At 36.3% G+C, this 22,717-nt stretch overlaps 1 protein-coding gene and 1 long non-coding RNA gene across 2 annotated transcripts in view; both read right to left on the bottom strand.

The window, feature by feature from the left end:
* LOC140232546 (ras-related protein Rab-22A-like) overlaps window positions 1-22,717 on the bottom strand; it is a 51,272-nt gene that overhangs the window by 11,518 nt on the left and 17,037 nt on the right. Inside the window, exon 2 of the mRNA XM_072312644.1 lies at window positions 1,965-2,044. Within this exon, the coding sequence (XP_072168745.1) occupies window positions 1,965-2,044 (80 nt within the window). The remainder of the gene's footprint in view (window positions 1-1,964; window positions 2,045-22,717) is intronic.
* On the bottom strand, window positions 19,059-21,548 carry LOC140232816 (uncharacterized). Its single transcript, XR_011901503.1, has 4 exons — window positions 21,367-21,548; window positions 20,646-20,752; window positions 20,089-20,226; window positions 19,059-19,186 (listed from the first exon to the last, which is right to left on the bottom strand). It is a non-coding gene; the product is annotated as an uncharacterized lncRNA (long non-coding RNA).

Genomic DNA, 22,717 nt, shown 5'->3' with positions numbered 1-22,717 from the left:
CACGACTGACACATTAGCATGGAATGGGTGATCTGTGGGTCATGTACAGTGTACTTTGTATTACTAATCACTTCAAGTCTAGAGGCTGACATATCAAACTGTAAAATGCAAATGGCACCCACACCACTGATGATTAAGTGTTAGCCATTACTCCCTGGAAACGCTGCCAATAAACAGGCACGGGTCAACTCCCGGACGGACATTGGACATTCATCGTAATGAGTCTACCCTAAGTCAGATACTACAAGTGTGGGGAGACACTTGTTAACAAGTTCTGGCATTCAAGTTGACAATGCATTATATACAAATACACAAATTGACATTTCAAGCTCGTTCCCCCACCCCCAACTCCATCCTACCCTTACCACTCTCTCTTTTTCGGTGACAACTCTAGTTTTATTTCATGCTCAAAAATCTTCTTCAAACAATGAATATCCTTTCAATGAAATTAAACTACAAAGTATGACCATTATTTTACAAAGTTTGCAAATGACATTTAAGTCCAATTATTCTTTATACCATGCACCAGGGTTCATTGGAGGGTGAATATCACAAGCATACATTCTTGCAATACACACACTGCTTCTTTATCAAACTCTTGCTCTTTTGAAAGAGCAATGAATTCATCTTAAATTGCTTTAGAGGTAAGCTCAATATCAGCAAACCTCAAACAGATGAATTAAATGTTAGATTATGTCAGATGCTGCACACTGCTCACAGCGGAAGTTGTTGGATCAGCAAAGCTGTTTCACATGTCATAGTAGCATGGCAATAAAAGAGAGTTTATTGGCATGCGGTTCTTGCGAGAATTCCTATAAATAATGTCGGGACCATTAGTGCCACTTGTAGGTAATTTTGCTGGAGTCTAATTCAGTAAAATCACTTCAAGAAATAAGTGTGTGTGTGTGTGTGTGTTTTTTTTTATATATGAGACAAGTAAAGAGCCATAAAATTCAATAATCTAACTTAACATTCTCTGTCATGAAGTGCAACTTTACAGACTATTACATTTGCAGGGGTCGCACTTAACTTTTCTTTTAACTAGCCAGGCGGACTACTTAGAATCAATTTTAACACTGAAGCAATATTTTGGCTAGCCAGACGGACTAGTAACTTCAGAATTTTATGATTTTTAGCTAGTCCGACGTGATTTTGGGTGGCCAATGGCCAGCGGACCATCACCAATTTCGAATCCCTGAATTGGTACTGTGCTCAAGTCATCTTTTACAAACAGAATGAAATTAGACAGCCGCCATAATAACGGTGTCATTTAAAAAAAAAAAAAAAAAGTTATGGGGTGTTCGAGTAACATACAATTTTACGAAGCACTGGGATTGGTTGCAGGAATAAGAAAACTTTAGAGGAGGTGACATCACCATCTATTGTACCAGCTTTCACACTGGTTTTCTACCCAAAAGTTAATTATCATGTTAATGGTAAAGAATTTCACAACTTCTATGATTCTCTTGTTCTTGTATTGGTCATGTAGTAAGGTTACTGGAAGATTTTAAAATGATTTGATACAAGGGATGAACCATTCTTATTGATTTCATATCAACAAAGGACATTAAAATAAATGGAACTATATTTACAGGCCAATGGGTGACTTGTGAGTTGATGGCATCATCACGGTTGCCAATTTGCATAGTAGGTAGTTGTGACTGATATTACCATTTTACAAGAAACAGTTGAAACAGGAGAAAATTCCACAACTTTCTTAACTGCAGGTCCCAATTTAAATGAAATCTCTCCCATACTGTTCATCTGCATTTACTCTCTCTATCAAAGCCATCTTGAAAAATGACGAAGAACTTTGCACTCTGAGTTCCGCAAAGGGAAAATAGTTGGCACAATGCACCAAGTTCTTCCTCTAAGTTCAGGCATCAATCTCTCTCCATCTCTCGACCACAAAGACACTGAAGGTCGGATATCTTATGAACAGACTGCAAGTTGTTGGCACTCACCCAATTGTTGGCGGAATAGATTCATAGTAGGTATCGCTGACAAATCTCTGGACTATACTGGACTTGCCAACACCGGAGTCCTGTCAGTTAGAAAGACATAATTATATCATAAAATATGCTTGTAACAACAGACAAGAACAACAACAAAAAAGACAAACTACACCAACAAAAGTCCCATCTTATAAACTGGAGACTCCAACTGTCTGGAGCGTGATAAAGGATATTGAATATCAAATACAGTTGAACTGAATACACACAAATTTGAGGAGACATCAGTGCGTCTCCTCCTTGGACTGTGCCATAAATGTAGGTCATCAAGTGAAATAAAATGCATTTTACGATAAGAAAAATACTGTTTGTGGGCAACATCAACATACTATTTTTAGCTTTGAATGAAAATTCTCAGAATGTGTGCAGTACATATAATTGCGGTAGTACTCAACCATAAAACATTAGCATCATTCTGCAATGGTCCAAGGATGATGATTATGCAAGATTTCATTCCAAATGGAATTTAAAAAACAACAACAAATTGTATCGCAGTTGGAAGAAGACTTATATCTAGCACTTTTGTGCCAATTTATCCTTAACTTCATGAAAACGGATCATACAATGTACATGAGACCATCTCTGTGGCATATTCCATCATTAAAATGCAAAAACTATAAGTCCCTCTAAACACATTATGCAAGCCTCAGTAGCACAATTACAAGTAATATTCCCTGATAATTTATGGGCTTCAGTTTTCAAATTAATGTATGGACATTAAGAGACCAATCAAACTGTTCGAAGCACTTTGAATAACTCACGTGAGCTGTAAATCAGAATCGAATGGCTCGTAAAAATAAGCAAGTTATTGTCACATTATGCACATTCAAGAGCTGGAAAAGGGTTGTTGGCACATCAACTGCATTGCTAATAATCAAACAGAGATTTGAACTAGTTTTGATCTGAAATCTTTAACTTTTTTTATGCATGCATTGATATATAACTACAACAGGAAATACCACTGTAATGATGTCCATATGAAACATTATGATTATCATCCTACAGAAGATGCAGATGTTTGTTGAATACAGTGGCTTTGAGAAAAGAAAAACATCTAGTAGTAGTAGGAAATATGATCTGGACAACTACATTTCATTGGTGGGGTGACAAAACCTTGTATCTCAAAAATGTCAAATGTTCAGGAGAGCTAAAAAACATGGCTGCCATAACATGTAAGTCAATGGAAACAGCCACCATTTATTTATCATTTGCGACTTTATTTTTGCAGATGGGCATATAAGGATTGGGAATTACATAGTAATGGTTCCTGGCTTCAATATAATGAAGAAAACCCATTTTCACCAAATATTGAGATACGAGGTTTTGTCACCCCACCAACGATTTAACATAGCTAGGCCCTGCAGCCCATTTTAATAACAGTTATCAGAAAACTGTATCTTACAACGTATATAATTTCCATTGACTAGCTGTTAAAGGGCACATAAAGTACATACATATTATGGAAATCTTTTCCATGTTAGAGCACTTGTATGTTGAACATGTTACACCAGAAATCTACACTAAATTTCCATTTTAACGGGAAACAAAAAAAGAGACACATACAATTGTATCCCATGTGGCAAAATTGTTGTATTGCAATAACATAGCATTTTCTTTTGTGAGGGGGAGGGGTTAAAATTACATAATTATTGACTAAAAACATGATATTTTTATATTTTTCTGAACAAACTGATGGGAGAGTTAACATTTGATAACACAATCACTTTGGCTAAATTGCATGGTACAAGAGGTTGCAGCCAATAATATTATTCCATAAAAAGCACAATGTCAAATTTTCCCACTTTTTGTCACTTACTTTGCTCTGTTAGGTACGTATCAATGTAAAGACCACTACACATTACAACTTCCAGTCGCACGACAGACTGTCTTTGGATTCGAAATAAATCACAGAAGTCTCAGAATAAACACACTTGTTTTATTTCAGATCCAAAGTCAGGCAGTCGTGCGACTGAAGGTCGTATAGTGTGCGGCGGACTTTAGTCAACTTGACTAAGGTGTTGAATTGCTCTGTAACACCTAAAGATTGTGTGCTTCACCTCTACATGTCTATGATTGTCACGCGCATAAACTAAATGACACAATGGTTTCAGTTTTGCATACAACGCTGTAGCATCATCTGCAGCTGCACTTCACAAGAAACCCATAGACATAGTACTGTAAAATATGTCATTTGGATGTTGGTAACAAAATACATGTTGTGTTGAATATGAAATGCCGAGTACAATACAAAATTTGTATAAAGACACACACATGTACATACATGCGGTACACTTTTAAGTAACATGTTGAAAATAAGTTTCATGTTGAAGCTTTGCAAGTGTACTTTTGGTACCATGTGCACTTTTTTAATCTGTGAAAGATATCTGAAATCATTCAATATGCACTTCTTTAAGTTTTGCACTTCATATACTGTACTGTACACATAAAGCTACCATAAATAAAGGCACTGCACTCATATTGAACTGATATGATAAAGAAAAAAAAAAAGCTGCCCATCAAGTTTCATTCCATTCAGCATACTGTGAAATCAGAAACATTCACGGCATGAAACTTTCACAAATTGGAACCAACGGCCTTTTTCCCAACATGAAACGTTTGCAAATTATTACCAGCATTTAATGCATGGTGTAGACAAAAACCTTTCACGTGCATAATGTCACTTTCTAGAATCCTGGCTCCTTGTAAAACTTGTGAAAATTTCACTCACACAAATAATTTCTGGCTATACAGTACATTTCACAGGTTGTGATACATCATTTTGAACGAGCACAGAAAGCTGCAAAGGCAGAGATTTATAGTAGGTCTACAGGTACAGTGTACATACACACTTAATCATGTACATGTATACCTGTGTCTTGTAAACAATGCTTATTGATGATTATTGGTACAAGTTGCATGCACAGCTTACATACTAAAGATAAGAACAGCAACAGTATTGATCATAATTGTCAACAATGATATCTAATTTAGAGAGCAGAGCAGCTGATTCAATTGGCACTAAATATTGTATTCTGCATCTACTTGTCCAGTTTATGTACTGTAGGTTGCAGTTCAATGAGCTGTCTGTACATTGGTTGGTTTACAAAGTACACTACTTGAGTTCACAAATTGTTTCTGGACCTACTTGTACAGTGTACATGTTAGTTTGCAATTTGGGTCATTAATAACCAGAGTACTATTAAACCATGAGCACATGCAGAGTACAAGCACTTGGGTTCTGCAAAGCCAGAAACGTTTGCAGCATGAAACTTCCGCGAACTGGAGGCGACAGCCTTTTTTGCGGCATGAAACTTTTGTGAATTGTCACTAAAGTGGCTGGCATTCAATGCACTGTGTAGAAAAAACAAACAAACTTTTGCAAATCTTGGCTCCTTGTGAAATTCTCAAAAGTTTCATGAATAGGCCCATTTACACTTCCATGGAAGAAATCATGATTCTTCTAAAATCGCGATATTTGGGTGCAAGTTGCTCAGCAAAAACATCCTCGAAACATCGCCAGAAAAATCGCCAGCCGGAGTGCGATTTTTTTAAACATCGCGATGTTTTAGGCGAAGTTTTTATTAGCGAGTGTAAACCCAAGCTGCAGAAATATCGCAATTTTTCATCACGTGACCTTCGGTATCAAATTGCACAGGGAGTTAAATGCGCGCTCCCTATCCCTTTTTACGCCGGCCGCTGGCCACAGTACAGGGTACGCATGCTGTACGACCTACAGGTAAACGGTCGATCCTCGGCTCGTGGTCTCTCACCCCCTGATGAAACTATATGAAAACAAGTAGCAAACCTGAAGTTCTCCAACCACGTATCATCACCCCATAACGACTTAACAAAATAATGTTCTCTCAGAAATGCGTTGATTTTGGGAGTGCCCATACTGCTCTCGGTATAGGCTGACTTTGTGGAATACAGGAGTACGTAACAAGTGTTGGCAAAACAATGGTGTGTTCTTGCTGTCGCCTGATGAAATACCAGTCCTAAAAAACGAACCTACTTCTCACTTTCATCATATCGACGAAATTTCATGATCCCCTGAATGCTATACTTTCATCAACTTTCCCATACTAAGCTGAAGTTTTACACACCTGCTACGTATGTGATCTAATATAGCAAGCTATATAGTTTTACTGTAAGTTTACACTCGAGAGAAACACAAATTTGGACTGATAAAAAGCCCTGGCTCAACGTCCCAACCAGCTAGCTGTGAGCATGGACCTGGGGGCATATCATGAAGTACTTTGGTCGGATATTTTTCTGACAAACTGTTACAAGCTACTAAAATCCTTGCATCTGATTGGCTGAGAGCAAATTTGTCCGACAAAGTTGTCGGACAAAATGCTTCATGAAATGCCCCCCCGTAGGTCCATGCTGTGAGCAAAACAGACTGCACTGCCGTGAATACGAATAGCCCGCGCTTCCACTCTTCTACCGTGTTGAAGAGAGGTAAATTACACATGCGCACTTCCGACCAAAAAATCACAATGTTTCGTGAAGCTCAAACTTCGCATGCTTTTGCGCAAGTGTAAACGGTGGAACCAAAGTATCGCGATTTTAAAAATCGCGCTGTTACTAGGTGTAAATGCAGCTAATGTGAAAATTTCTGATTTTACAGTATAATCCCCTCCTACTGAATACGTACTACTGTGCACATAAACTCGATATCATAAGTGTCTTTAATACACCATACATTATGGTGCACTCTTACATGTACGATGTACAATGACATACTCAATATCCTCATGTGTTACAGGTTCTAAGAGCACAAATCTAGATCAGTCCACAATGACTTTGCAATTCATGAAGTACTGTACATGTATCCCTAACACAAACAGATGTTAAACTGTGATTCGTCTGCAGACAAAGACAGCTACACAGTGTACAATAATAACTTTGTAGCCACAGCTCATGACCTGTTCATGACCTTTCAAACTTGGTTTAGACTTTGTCGTTGATCCTGTAAAGAGATCTTTATTCAGGAAGCATTTCTTTCCTGCATATAATAAATACAAGGCAGGTTTGCACAAGACCCTGGGTGACTCTCATGGCTAATGTCAGAAGTATCATGTTCTGAAAGTACAGTCTCAACAGAAATGCAGAATTACAGAAATAGGCTATTGTCAGAATATGAAATTAATAGATATGGTGGAGTGACTCCTACGAGATTTTTTGGAGGAACATCGCTGCAGAAATAAATTTCATCTCAGAATATTGGGAAAGTGAATCCTGGTAAGGATTCTATCATGCAAATACATTGAAGTACATACTGTACATGTGAAAACAAAGACAAGCTTGCACGAAGGAGAAGGTAAAATTAAATACTACCGTACCTTGAATGCATACTCCATAAAATTTTGAGGCAAATCACACCTACACAATGGAAGTTTAACACTGTACATCATTCAGTACGATCAACAAGCCTAACATATGTCATGGCATCCTCAAACAGCCACTTCGATTTAATAGTGTAATTGCCAATTTTCATGTACAGTATATTATGCATATTTTTGACACGATACGTGGAATATTTCTGGTTTCACGCTTCTAAAAAACAAAACAAAAACAAAAACAAATAAACATTAAGAAGGATCATGTGCAGACATGTCATTATATGTACATGTACAGCTTGGTTATGAAATTTAGATGTAAGCAGAGCATAATAAAAATAATGTAATACTGAAAGGAGGAAACGCTAGCAATCATAGTTCTCTTGTCAAATTGAGCGGAGTTGACTCAATAGGGTAATTAAGGGGCTTCCTTATTTTGTAGTTGAGGTTTAACTTCCTGCGTGCTTTGCTGTGATTTGAGGCACCACTTATCTCCTCTCCCTAGCAACCGTTGCTAGTCTGTGGTGGCCAATCTACAATTTGCATCTTCAGGCACTGACCGAACATGTAAAGCCCTAAGGCAATGTTTCCGACTCCGTTCCACAGGTCCATGTAACACCGCAACTCTCCTTGAACATTATTTAGGAGCATGGTTTGTGGAAAGCCCTCTGGCAAAGAAACTCATACAAACAGACTTCGACTTCAGGATCATCTTGTAATGATAATACAGGTTGAAAAACATCTGAAGCCATCTCTCAATATTAGCCAGCAACCACAAAAAGTAAAGTGAGAATTTTCATACAGATATGAACTCACTGCATCTTCAAATAACAACACAAATTGGGAATAACAAAGTGTACTGAACAAAAATTCATCATCAACCTTGTATCTATTTGTATCAATTTTGACACAAGTTGAACATGAAGTGTATTGTATGAGCTGATATTTTTGCAAGGGTTTATTGATTTAAATCATAAATTTCACAAATCATTGCTTGACCACGAATTTAAAGGGGTGGTATGGTTGAGATGGGGATAAACTTGGGGCTAATTCTGGTTCTACAGTGTACTGTACGGTCATGAGCTTTTCATTGTTCAGTTGTTTCATTTTTGTTTGTTTGTTTTTTTCTTTTTACTCACACAGTGTATGTTCCTATGGTTGGAGGAAGCAGATGGTTTGCTGCTATGTTAGGAAAGTCTCAATCTGGTATCACCAGAATTCCAAGCATATCACATAGAAGAACGTAACATCATTATATCCACCTACAAATAGCAGATGACAGTTGCATACTACAGGTGTACGAACAAATCCTCAGTGTTCATGAAGGCCTACATTGTAGAGTATAATGTGCACACTTGCATACAGTGTACATTTTACACGGATGTCTTTTACAGTGATCAAACACACAAAACTGCTTCTCAAATACTCTTAACAGAAACACAGGCTGTAAATTTTGCAATGAATGCTAGTGCCATGATAATGTGCACAGTGATGTGAAACCTTACTGTACATGTACCAAGCCTTTGTTTATAGACAGTAAATACTACACACTGTGGTGATTTGTAAAAAAGAATAAATAATGTGTCATCACTTGTAATACATGTATGAGGTCAAAGTGTGTGTGATCCTTGTCTGCTCTGATTTGTTTGTTATGTACAGTCTTGTATCAAAGGGGGTGTACAAGTGAGTACAGCATCTTTGCTTTTGGGTGTGTTTTGATGTACAGAGATCTGCATCAATGTGTGCTGCACATATTTCTTCAGTGTCCACCAACAGGTACAATGGTTAATTTCAAAGCAAAGATTCCTGCTTCTTGATTGCAAAATAAACTTTAAGACCTACATACGGAATACACAAAAAAAAAAATGAAGAGAATAGTATCATGTACACAAACTGAATGCCCTTTTACATGCAATCATACTACTACTACAAGCTTAGCAGGTTTGTAATTCAAAATTATATACGTACGCATGTTCTATACTGATGAATAATAATCACTTAACAGATACATGCACTGCAAGCTGTGTGTACTCCCTTGCACCTCAACTTCTTTCTATATAAATGACAGTAATAATGATACGGATGATAATGATAATCACAATCACAATCCTGATCGTGATCATAATCGTAATCATACTCATGAACTCATGAGAGTCCACAAGCAGACTTACTGTACAGTATACATTTTAAAGAAAAATAATCACTAAATCACAAATGTACTGTAACATGAAAAAAAATTTACATCACCCTCAAACATACTACAGATTGTAAAATTTGTATTTTCCGAACAACCTGAATGCTGAATGCCTGTGAGGCAGTGGCATTAAATTCAAGTCTACATTACCATGTACTCTAGCTGGTATGCATTAACCTGTTGAGGATGGCCTGATTTTGCTTTAACACACATTTCCCACACCTGCCTTAGTATACTCAGGACTCATCTTCAATGGGTTAAAGATCTACAACTATTTGTGGAATCTGCAAATTGGCAATGTACACCAACACTAAATAGTAGGGCTCTAGAGTAAGCTGGAGATTACAGCATCACTTCCACTTTCCCTCTTCCAACTTCCCCATCCACCTCCACAGCACAACTGCCCACACTTTCCGCGAAACCTTCACCCCTGTACTTCCAGGAGGAAGTCTCTTCAAGTTTCCGACACTCCCATTAATAGCTATTCCTCCACGATGACATTTGCGAGCCAACGCATGAATCACTCTCACTACTCAGCGGATACAGTAAAGGGCTACCAATAAAATTTACAAACTGCATGTAAAGATTTAAGAGTCAATAAAGATGAGCCAGCAGCAGTTGTGTAGATCATAAAATATTACACACACTGTCAGACTTCGGTTGATATTGTGACAACTTTAGAAGGGCCCTACTTGGTAAGGACTTTGTTTTTGCTATTATGGCTATTAGTACACAACACAAATCATATACTGTAACATTGTAATATATGTATCCCATAGCACTGCTACAGTTTCATAATCTCACAAAAGGACAATATCTGTGCAATATTTTGCCTACTTGACACTCCTTACAGGGGAATTCCAGGCCATTTTAAAGTCAGTCTGAAAAAGTAGAATAAAATATGACAAGTACAGAAGTGAACATTTGGTCAAAATCAGACTATAATTTGCTAATTTGCTTATCAGTTCTTGGACAGATGATATGAATTCACACATAAATGAGTGAGCTGATGATGTCATCACCTCACAATTTTCAATTGATTGCATACAAAAAATGACAAAAATTCAATTTTTCTTTTATACAAGGGTAAAACATAATGGTATTCCTAATTGAATAACTTCAAAATAATGATCAGTCAGTTGTAAATATCAGGATTTGAGACTGGGGCATAATTGTATTTGAACAAAAAAATTGACATTGCAATATTTCATGTACAAACCACCTATATGGCAAGTTGTGAGGGGATGGTATTATCACTTTGTTTGCATGAATATATTTGTACTGACTGTTTCAGAACTGTTTCGGGGAGAAAATAGCAATACTTCAAAATTTCATAACTTTTTTTACTTAATTTATCATCCGATTTTTGATCAAATTTTCACTGTTGTACAACAAATCTTTTATACTCCTTTTTTTTTTCTGACGAACTTTCAACAGCACTGGAATTCCCCTTTAATGATACATCACTCATTTTAATCAATGTAACCACTGTAGCACGTATAGAACATTCACACAGAACTGCTTGAAGTGCTTGCTCTAATAGTTGTGAATATCCATGAAATTAAAATCGCATGCAATTTATCTCACCCGGCCAAGCGCAAGAAATCAATCAGGCATAAATTTCCACCCACACAGTACCAGTATACAAACATCTCTCTCTCTCTCTCAGCCTGGTAGTTCCTTTTACTGTAGATACAAAGCCACTGCACAAAATAGCTACTAATCCTGATGCATTTATTTATTTATTTATTTATTTATTTATTTATTTATTTATTTATTTATTTATTTATTTATTTATTTATTTATTTATTTATTTATTTATTTATTTATTTATTTATTTATTTATGTACTTATTTATTTATTTATCTATTTATTCATTTATTTTTTACCAAGAACATCACCGAGTATTGTCCCTGTAAGAATGTTACTTCAGTGATCTATCCAGTGGGATGCCAATTTGGTTGAACAGAGGCAGGCACGCAGAAATCTCAGCAAACTTCGTACAGTCAAAGAATAACGGTTCAAGTATTTCTCCGCACTGGCTTGATAATGAATTTAGTTGGGTAAAAACTTTTAAAGTTATGAAGAAGCGTCATGATTTCAGCGAGTTCCAGAACCATTATCTTGTACTTGCCTTCCCAACCATTCTTCAATGATATGCCAATGATTAAATTTCCTTCCAGGTCAAATCTGAACATCAATTTTTCATTAAACATTTGAAAGTGTACTTAGCCAAAAATTGAATGACAACATGAAAGACAGATATGGTGATACTTGTACATGCCATTATTCATACTGATAGTGTTTGGGGTAAAAGTATCTTCACAATGTCAAGAAATACTCTCTATTCAAGACCCAATACACTATACCACATGCATTAGAAAGTACCCTGGTAGTTTGATTATCCAAAATTGACTAGAGAATCTATAATGTATTAATTTTAAACAAAAGCATTCAAGTTTTCTTGGATATGAATTTCAAGAATCATAAGAATATTGCAGTTTTAATAGACAGGCTCAGAAATTTGTCATGCTTGTCAGTGATACAGCAATTTTTGAAATGTATCTCCTTTGAGGATTGGAGTTTTCTCACACCTCACATACAAGAAACTGCTTGCATCAAGGCTTCTTGTGAAATCACTACATCATTGCTTTTATAATATTGTACAAGCAACTATGACAAACATCGTAATATACCCAGTTGTACATTTAAGGGTATGATTGAAGATACAATGTAATGTACAGCATTTTAAAACAATCGAGTACAGTAATCCTAGATGGTTTTAGTCTTAGGAGGCCCTCGCATTGAAGCTAAGTATTTAGTAGCGAAATGAGTCTAGGATTGGCCACAAATAGCCTCGGACTTCCAACACACAAAGACCTGCGATGTCTCTAGGCCCCATCATAGTAACTTATAAATAGGCTACTCCGATGCGAGAGCAGATAAAGAGAACCGCAAAACGCCTTTGTCTCTGGTCAATCCCGCTCTTCAAATATGAATATACGGCTTGTGATAAATGATCATGCTTCCCTTGTGACTGGCAAGTTGATGTTTTACGTCACACTTCATTACAAGTCGTCTGTGACGTCCTCCCCTTGCTAATTGCATCTCTTTTTGCAGGGCACTTTTTTTTTTCTTCTTCTTCTTCTTCTTTCATGACTCATCCACGAGACCGAGCTGCCCACGCTGGGGGGCTGCTCACAGAGCCAGCTAAGAATCATCAGCCAACGTTATGATGTCAAACGGGGAACTGCCACTCATTTGTTGGGGGAAATCGTCCGCCGGGCAAGCTACACCCCCGCGATATTTGGCGTTTTAATTAAGCCCACGGTCTCTCTCTCTCATTTGTCTACGACGAGGACCTTGTAAAAGTTGTATCCCTTTGTGCGGGCTGGACAAAGAGGCTTACGGGGATCAAGCGGGAGCTAATTTCGAGATGGCAATGTGTCACACTCTCTGTACGTCACTAGACCCTGTCGAGGATTTGGGACTAATTTGAAAATTGTCTTCAATCTATTTAAAGTGTGGGACTTCCATTCTGGCAGGTGTGATGACAACTATACGTATGAACATAAGATTTTTAAAGTTCACGACTTGCACCGTGAGTTCATTTTCTCCACGTGGGTGAACAAAGACACTATGCTCACAGCGATGTCACTGAACTAGTGTAACTACAACTGTACCTTGTGCAGCATGTTCGAAGAGCTTACAATGCAATGTAAAGTGCACATGATGCACTGTTCTTTTAAACTTCCGCTTTGAATGCAAGTGTAATCTTTATAGTATCTTACTTGGAAAAGTGTTAACTTAAGTGATGGATAGCATGGGCTGCGGAACGTTTTTTACGGGTGCGGGGCAATGGGGTGTCAAATAGGGTCAATGTACAATGTACCACATAATACTGCAAAAAAAAAAAGAAGAAGAAGAAGAAGAAGAAGAAGAAACTAACTAGAAATGTCGCTTTGGCGACTAGTATGCCTCCGCCATAATGCATGATTTTCCCAATAGGTCTAGATAGTACATGTGGACAATGTGTGATTACATTTTCACAAAATTGGCAAAATATTGAAATGACAAGTTTGTCACAAATGTGTTGAATGTTCACCTTCCTTGACCTAGGTTTAATTGGATGAATAGGAGAGCATGTATCTAGGGATTTAAGGACTTTAACTTGACTTTGACCCATTCATACATTTAGGCATTGAGTAATTTTCAAGGTACAGGTGTGGAGAAAAAATGCAATTTCTGAATTGAATAGTGAATTGTTACCATTTTCATCTGGCCCTTGACCCTAAAATTCATAAGATAATCACTTTCAGGTAGAACATGCATAATATGTACTAAGTTTCAAGATAACTTGAGCCACTTCGAGATATGGAGGAAAAAGTTAGTTCAGCACTTTCACTTGATCTTTGACCTTTTGACCTTTGAGGCAAAAAAAGAAGAAAGAAAACTTTCCAGAGAATTTCTATTAGGTTACACATGCATACACCAAGTGTAAAAAAATAATAACCCTGCTGGCATTGCATAAATATGAGGGAAATAGTAAAATTTTGAAGTGTTGCACTTGACCTTTGACCCCTGACCTTTGACCCCATGAACCCTACATTCTCTAGATAATCACTTCCAGTCAGTACATGTATATACTATGTTCCATGAAGATACCTTGAACAATTTTCCAAGGCACGGAGAAAAAAAAAAGAAGTTTTGATATTTTTACTTGACCTTTTGACCTTTGACCTTTGACCTCATAACGCAAACTTTCACCAGAGAATCTTAATTGGGTAATACATGTATACACTAAGTTTCATGAAAATATCTTCAGGCATTCAATAGATATGGTGGAAAAAGTGAAATTTTATGTATTTGACCTTGACCTTTTGACCTTTGACCTTGAGTATGTGCACCCAAAAGTTGATAGGCACAACTTCACCCCCTAATACACATACATGCCAAGTTTCATTAGGATACCTCAACAGGTTTTGATAGTTACCTTGTCCACAAAATTCATTACGGACGGACGGAAGGACGGACGGACGGATGGACGGACGGACGGACGGACGGAAGGACGGACGGACGGACGGACGGACGGACAACCCGAAAACATAATGCCTCCGGCACCACTTCGTGGCGGAGGCATAAAAACCCTTGAGGTGTTCTGTACATTCAACTGTCATCATGCAGGAAAACAATGACATATACAGTAAGGGGGGGGGGGGGGGCCCAAAACAACAAAGTAGTAAACTTGCTTAAAACTTATTAAACAAGTGGATCCTAACAAATTTCGGCAAAGTCATCACTTGAGATACAAAGTGTATGGCTTTTGTTTGGTCACTGCGGCAATGCATTTTTTTTTTCTTTTTTTGCCAAATCTCTGCAACAATGGGGTGAAGATGGTTTTGTGCCGGACCTAGATTTCATCCTGGGGAAACGAGGAAATTAAGTTGTTGAAAGAGACTGTGAGGTCTCAAGTTGTGGGATTCATGGTTTGCAATGTAATAAAGCCTTTTCCTCTGACCCAAATGTCACTTCTATGTCCCCTAAACTTACCGCAAAGACTGACCGCTTTAACCATAGCCAAGTATCACAGCTGTGAGGTCCATCTCTACACTCTGACACTAAACAACTTGGCAAGATAAAAGTGCAGATGTATATCTTGTACAGGAGTGTATCCTAGTCTTTGCTATCCCGAACTGTCTTTGACCCAGCTTGTATCATGAATGTTAAAGTCCAGGAAGCTAAATGACAAGAGGGGAAAAGATATTACCAATGAAATGAAGAGTTTGTTCGCAAAAACTGATAAGTCCATTTTTGAAGAATTTGAAGTACGGTCTCTGTCATAAAGTAAAAAATAATACCTTTTAAATGATATATTGGTCACTACATATAAATAGTAGGCCAGCCAAGACGATTTTTTTTACTTTGGACGGCAAAATTTGTTAATGCTAAGTTTCCCAGCTGAAAGTCTTGCAAAAATACTGAAGTTTATCGTACGGCCGGATGTCAAGCGCGTTTTTGCCGAAAAATGCCTTTTTTAGCCCAAAATTTGAAAGAATGTACAAAATCACGATTTTTATTTTTTTATCGAAATAAGTAATGGTTGATAAGTACCTTTCAAACTAGAAATGTGTTATCTTCCATTTCAAGTTTAGAACCTGACTAATATACATTTGAATGTAGAATATTACACGCACATATATGGCACAATGAAACATAAAACCGTGATTTACTCAAAATTGTACTTTGTAAAATCTACCAATATTTCAAAGTTTTTTTAAACTACCTAAATCAATCTATTCAAAAGTTTTTATTTTTTCAGAATATAATATATGTTCTGATATCTTATGCAGCAAAGAAATTATAAGATAAGGCGAAAGATAACTCGTTTTATGTTATCCTAAATGGGACGATGTATTTTTACTGGACGCGCATTTTGAATGAAAAATCGAATGTATAGCGTAGGCCCATATATATTGTACATGGTATAGTGCGTGTAGGTATATTATCTTACATAATCGGCGAAGTCAATGGACAGGTTGGATAGCTGACTGCAAAAACCCTTTGTGGCACCTTGATATGACTGAAATGTGCTTCTTTGCAAAAAAAAAAAAAAAAATACAAAGAGGGGTGGTCAGTAGTGTTGTTACCATGGCAACTGATCATTATTAGGTCACTCCCTGAAAATTTCAAATATTCATGATAGTAAAACGTACAAGTGTTGAAACATGTTTGTGTGTGTGTGTGTGTGTGTGTGTGTGTGTGAAAAATGTATCAATCTAACTAATCTATGTTTAACAATGAAACCTAAGAGTTATATATAAATTGTTTACTATGTTTGGAAATGGTTGTCATGGAAACCGTGCTAACAAATCACGTTTTACTGGGAAAAATGACGATACCAAATCTCCCATCCTGCATACTCACCCCTTCCCCCGAGAATGCTTGGGAGTTCATGGTTATCAATACAATGCTATATAGTTTGCATTCTCAGGCCCTGAAACGCAGCCCTGCAAGGGATAGGCACGAAATCACTTTTACTTTTGTAATGTTCTAAGGCGAGGTGTTTGCATTTTATTTTGATCTATCCTCCCGCAGAAGACTTACTAAATGTTTCTTTTATGATGGTTGATTGTTTACATGAATGTTGTTTGGAACGCACACTTATTCGGCGACATAAGAATATCATATATGTATCCCAGATATTTGTGTGAAAAAGTAAGGCAAATATCACCCTCAAAAAAGAAAACAAGAAGTAAAAAGGAACTAGAATTGAAATGCGTACAATGCAATAACAGCCTCATTTCCCCTTCCCATCATTAAGTCGGTTAAATTATCTAGTCTATAGTGCAGATTATATTTATCCTTCGCCAAGTTTGATGTCCTTGGAGCAGACATGTAACAAATTGTTTGTTTGCAATTCGATTTTTTTTTTGTTCTATATTATCACATCTTTGTGAAAAAAAAAAATCATTTCAGTTATCACCAACACTCTAAATTCCCAGTCAACCAACAAAACGTACTACACAATGTGCACATCACGCCCGCAACCACCGTCTCAAACAGCGTTCACGGACTATATCAACACACAATGAAATACAGTAAACAGCAAACGAGGCAATTTCTCTTTTTTAAAATAATGATTTGCCATTAGCGTACATTTACTAGAATAGCAGCACTCGACATCTATGTTGCTGGTTACCAAAATTCTGATAGAAATACCATACACAGTAAGAACATGCTTGAATCCTGCCAAATATAAATAATTATTTGTCTTCAACATTATTTCGTTTTGAAAGGTAAAGAACCTCAGTCTCGATTTGTGGACATCTAAAAACAAAAACAAAAATTCCATCTGAAAGCAATCTTCTTAATGATTAAAAGCATTAAAAAAGAATGAGTACTCAGTGAAAATTTTTATCATAAACAAATCTCTGTGACATACATCCAAAGACTTTGAAAATCAACAATACAAATTGCGCTGACTACAATAACTGCATTGATAAACTCATTTGTTTAATGTGACATATACTATGTGTCCACCATCACAAACGTTACACCATTAAGAAAAACAAAATTTTCTCTTTAGCAATATTTCAATATCTCTATCTTTTTCACAGTTTGTGGTTACATATCCTAGCTTATTATGACTGTACGCTGTTGCATTGAACTTTCGTCACTGTACAACTAAATTAGAATGGTGACTGCCAAATTTTTAAGATTCTGCTTTTAGTCTGATATCATTTTTGTGTTCCGCAGACCAGTGTGATAAGATATCTGTACTGAGTATTTGTCTCTCAGTGAAGAAGAAAAAAAAAAAGAAATCACCTCTCCAAAATGCGTGGGTAATGCTTCCCTCTAATACTTTCCCTTATTCCAAGTACCAGAATACATTGCTGGGCCCCTGAATAGCTAACATATATTACAGTATTACCAACATCATGACACTTACGGCACATGTGAAAAAAAAAAATGGCAAAACATACATCTTGACCAGATCATATTCTTTTCACTACTTCTTGTACTTGGTGTTTGGATTGGAACCGTTTACTTATGTCTTTCATATCTTGAACTAGAAAAAAAAAAAAAAAAAACATGCTCTGTGCTATTTCCCTTCAGATTCTCTAACTGTTCCTTTGTGAAGTTTTCTCTTTTTAAGCACTTCACCATGCAGTTTTCTTTTTCTTTTCTGACCAACATGTCATATATTTTCCTCCATCTGATGAAGAAAGGCAAAGTTCACATCCCTTTTGTTGACTCCCCCCATAAAACCAAAAACAAAAGACATTCCAATCTGACAGGATTAAAATGTTGGCGTTTGGGCTTCAAAGGAAATAAGAGGATCAATTTCCATGAACTACTAGTATGCGGCTTGTAACTGTGAGTCTCAAAGGCATGGTATAGTTTTGGTTGAGATGGAGATTCAGACTTTAACTTTTTGCAAGCAAATTAAAAACAACCTATGAAATATGAAAGAGCATCAAATTCTTAGAGTAATCTGAAGTTTGTTTGATTAAAGTTGTTGGTTTGAAATGGCCGAGAAATTTTTAAGAAAGTGACACAGAATGATTATAATTAAAAGTGGGTGCCACCTTTTATTAGGACCTCTTTGTTTTCGTACATCTCAGCCTTTTCAAAACCAATTTTTAACAAATAAATTTGGAATTCCTCTTGGTATTGTTTACTCTTTAATATTTCATAACAGGGTTCTCATTATTTCACAAAAATCTCCATCTCAGCCCCCATCTCAACCAAAAGTAGACCATCCCTCATCCCTTTAATGCTGCAATCAAAATTGGAAGTAGATCTGTATCAAATCATACTGTAAATTCTGTTTGCCAAGTAGTGTTGAGCACATTTTGATATCAGACTTTGTTTTACTTCATCACTAAAGAAAAAAAGAACAAAAAAGATTAGAAAAGAAGCATTTAATCTGGGTTAGTAGAAATTCCTAATATATACACATGTCTTATATATATATATATATATACAGCTGTGTTCAACTTATATAATAGTCCTGAAAGCACATTTTCATTACATTTGAGAAGTTTAGATGGATGCATTCCACATGTAAGTTCAGGTTCTAATGACATCCTTCATACGGAATCTGGATGCGGACCGGATAGCCTAGCAGGGTGTTTCTGGAGAGAGAGAGAGAGAGAGAGAGAGAGAAAAGAATGGTGTATCTGTCTTTACTTGATGAGGAAAGTGACATGGGCATTTTAATCTTTGGTGAAGACACAGCGACATATACGCTAAAGATATACGGTTACTTGATTTCCTCTATATGTAGTGTTTCCTTAAAACGGTAAAGTATATTTTATACAGTAGATCCTAATTGCAGCAATTTAACCGTGAGTACACAATGAAATATAAAATGTAGGAAACTTTCATGATCCAAATATCCAATTCTTTCCATTAAGCTTTTTATTCCATTCAGAAGAATTTCAAGGTAGTGCTTGTCTGATACTGCAACTGGATACATTCAACACTTTCGTGCATATGATAACCCGGTGACCTTTCACATCAATACCCTCATAACTAATCAAAGTCAAATTGCTTAGAGGTTATGGTAACTTTGCCATCCAAAGGTAAATACAATACCATGGTAGCAATGCTCTACAGTCAATAGAAATCAGGGTTTCCATGTAATTTACAATCAGCAGCAAAATCACAACAGAAACTAAAATGCTACTAGGCCCAGGTGATCTGCTGAGTACATGTTAAGTTATTGCAAGATGAGAATCTATAGGACAGATGTGCCACGGTGTGAATGGATGACTGCAACAACACAAAGATTCCTGCAATCATCTTTGACAGAGGCTCAAAAAAAAAAAAAAAAAAAATCAGCTAATTCATGTGAATCTTGGTTGTTGGAGTGATTGACTACATGCATATGCAGTACTGCATTCATTTAGCAAATCATGCATTAATTTTCTGCCCAATGAACGATCGACAGTCAAAAATTTGGTCAAAATGTCAAAGGCTTGACAAAATATTCCAACCTATTTGGGGTTTACATTTTACATGCATTATTGCTTACCTCCCGTATTTCCTTTCGAAATAGGGTACAGGATGCACAGATTAGAAGTTGGTAGTCAGGACATGTCTCTTTCTTTTTCTCTCTTGTCCGTAGTTGGCTGTGGTTTGCAGGGTCCGTTTTGTCCACTTTGTGCTAATTCTAGTCGAAAATATAATTAACGAAAACTTAAATAAGTTATCATTTTTATGAGTGAAACAGGATACTTATACTGCAACAAAAAACAAACACATTCATCATGAATTAGAATTAATCATCACGATCTCATGAATCCCTTAGTATGAGATTTTGGATCTTCAGGTCACTGTCAACATTAATTTGTATTACATGTAATACATTAATCTTGTCATTGTTATTATCATCTTTGATGCTTTAAAGCCATATTTTACTGAAAATGAATTATTATAGGATGGAAGTCATCTTGACACCTATAATTCCTATACACAAATATTTGATTTTATCATGCTCTCATTTGTATGTGGATTAGGATATGATTTCCTTGCATAAATCGGTTTGTATTCATGAGATAATATTCCTAATTTCAAATCGTTGACACTTACTTGTGAGCTGGAAAGGGCATTTACATCGCAGTCAAGACATCTTTCTATCTCCCCCTCACTCTAGTGGATGTGATCTCAAACTCAGCATGTCCATTTGTTGCTGACACCTTGATAAGAATAAAGAACAATACATCACAGCATATTACCCTTACATCATACTTAACGCAACATAATAATAATGGAAAGTAAATTGACTTGAGACTATAGACGTATTTTCATCTGTGCACACATTAAACACTTGTGCCACCGCCATTTCCATTTGACATGGTTGAGAAATATTTCATTACATATAATATCTTACTTGATTACATTTATGTTTGATTTTTATATCATCTCCTCTTCAGTGGATAGAATATCGTTCTTTCATATGATCCTCTACAATAGAACATGCAATGAATTTACAAGAAAACAAGAATACACATTTGATCATAGATTTGCTCCCCTTTGTATATAAATGGAGATATAAAATTCTTCTCCTCTCTTTGTTTGCAAAGTACTTGTACATTGTATTGTAATGCAACTGCCAAAGTGAAAACATGCTTGTTACAACTTATTCAAATGGAATAGGAATATTTAATACTCAATGTATTTAGATTTGTCATTATTTTCAACTGGGCACTTAACTGATATATTTGATGATGAAGCACTTAGTAACTTAGCATTTAAAAGATATTTGAAATAAGACCGCTATAATGTATTTCAGACATTTACCGTTTCTTACCTTCTGGTTGTTCTGCACTTTGTTGCAGGTAGAAAGAGCTCAGACTTTACAATTAGATTTTGGCAAGTCAGGATATGTCTCTCTCTGGCGAAGTTTGAAGACAAGACTCAGTCTGTCCACTTGTTGGTACATCTAGCTGAAAACAGAAATCAACATGACTCAAATAATTTTTTCCATCTTTAAAGCACAGCATTATAAGCTAACAGTGAAAAAAATAATAATTTGAAATTTGATTGTTTTGAAAAGGCATCTTGGCATTGACATAATTTTCTTTATTCCCCATGCAAATCAATTATAACAATAGATACATACTGTATCTCTTTTATTGAGATGTGATTTTTTTTTAGCTTTTTGAAAATTTAAAAAAGAAGAAAGATATTCAGGTTTCAGTGAGTCGGTATAAACGATCCATTAAAAATGTGATATTTACATTTTTTCAAATGAACCTTTATTCTATGAGACATTAACATAAGAAGTTGGTACTTTATATGAGTAAGGACATTTCTAAAGAGTTCCTTTTTGACTAGATCTTATTTGTAAACTAGTAGAAGAGTACATGTAAATGATTCACAGATTAGGAGAGGTTGGCAGTCAGGACTGAACACTTTCTCTCTCTCTCTCTCTTTCGGGCATATTCGAATGGCAAGATCACTTGGTTGTAGACTCACTTTTATAAAACACCTAGGCCTAAATCCTAGACTCTTTTTCTAAACCCATGTAGGTCTACAGTACCATAAAGAGTGGATCGCGTCAACCTTAGACCTCTGCTGTAGAGACTGCTAACGTTAGAGCTAATGTTAGGATATTCTAATGTTAGATCAAGATAGAAATGTTGGATCTAATTAACGTGAACTTTTACTTAGATCAAAGTTAGCCTAACGTTAGATATATAATATATGCATAGATTTTAGAACCTCTAGATGTCTAAACTTAGGTCAAGCTAGGCCTTGTTACTAGCTGGGTCTTTACAACAAAACTGCCTAGTAGATATCTAGTAGGTTACTAGAATAAGAAACCTCTAACGTTAGGTAGAATCAGTGGCCCAGATCTTGACTAAGGTTAGATCCGAATTCTAGACGCCAGCTATTTATACTTCAGACCCGCTAGATTTTATACAGGTCTAGTATTTGATTAGACTCTATAGATCTAGACTTCTGTATAGATTACAGTCCCTTGCCCTGGACCTGGCTCTAGCCCTACAAATACATCTAACGTTAGTAGTAGTGGGTCTGTACTGTCTACGTGACTACGTTATACAAAGTGTTCTGCTAATGTGCTAACGTTAGTTGTTAAGTTCATTGTGATTAGGGCCTAGCCCGATTGAATAATTGTATTGGCATCAAACAGGCGT

The sequence above is a fragment of the Diadema setosum genome, chromosome 9 (genome assembly GCF_964275005.1).
Source record: "Diadema setosum chromosome 9, eeDiaSeto1, whole genome shotgun sequence".
NCBI lineage: Eukaryota > Metazoa > Echinodermata > Echinoidea > Diadematoida > Diadematidae > Diadema > Diadema setosum.
The sequence above is the reverse complement of the archived record's forward strand: the minus strand, read 5'-3'. Positions and strand labels throughout refer to the sequence as shown.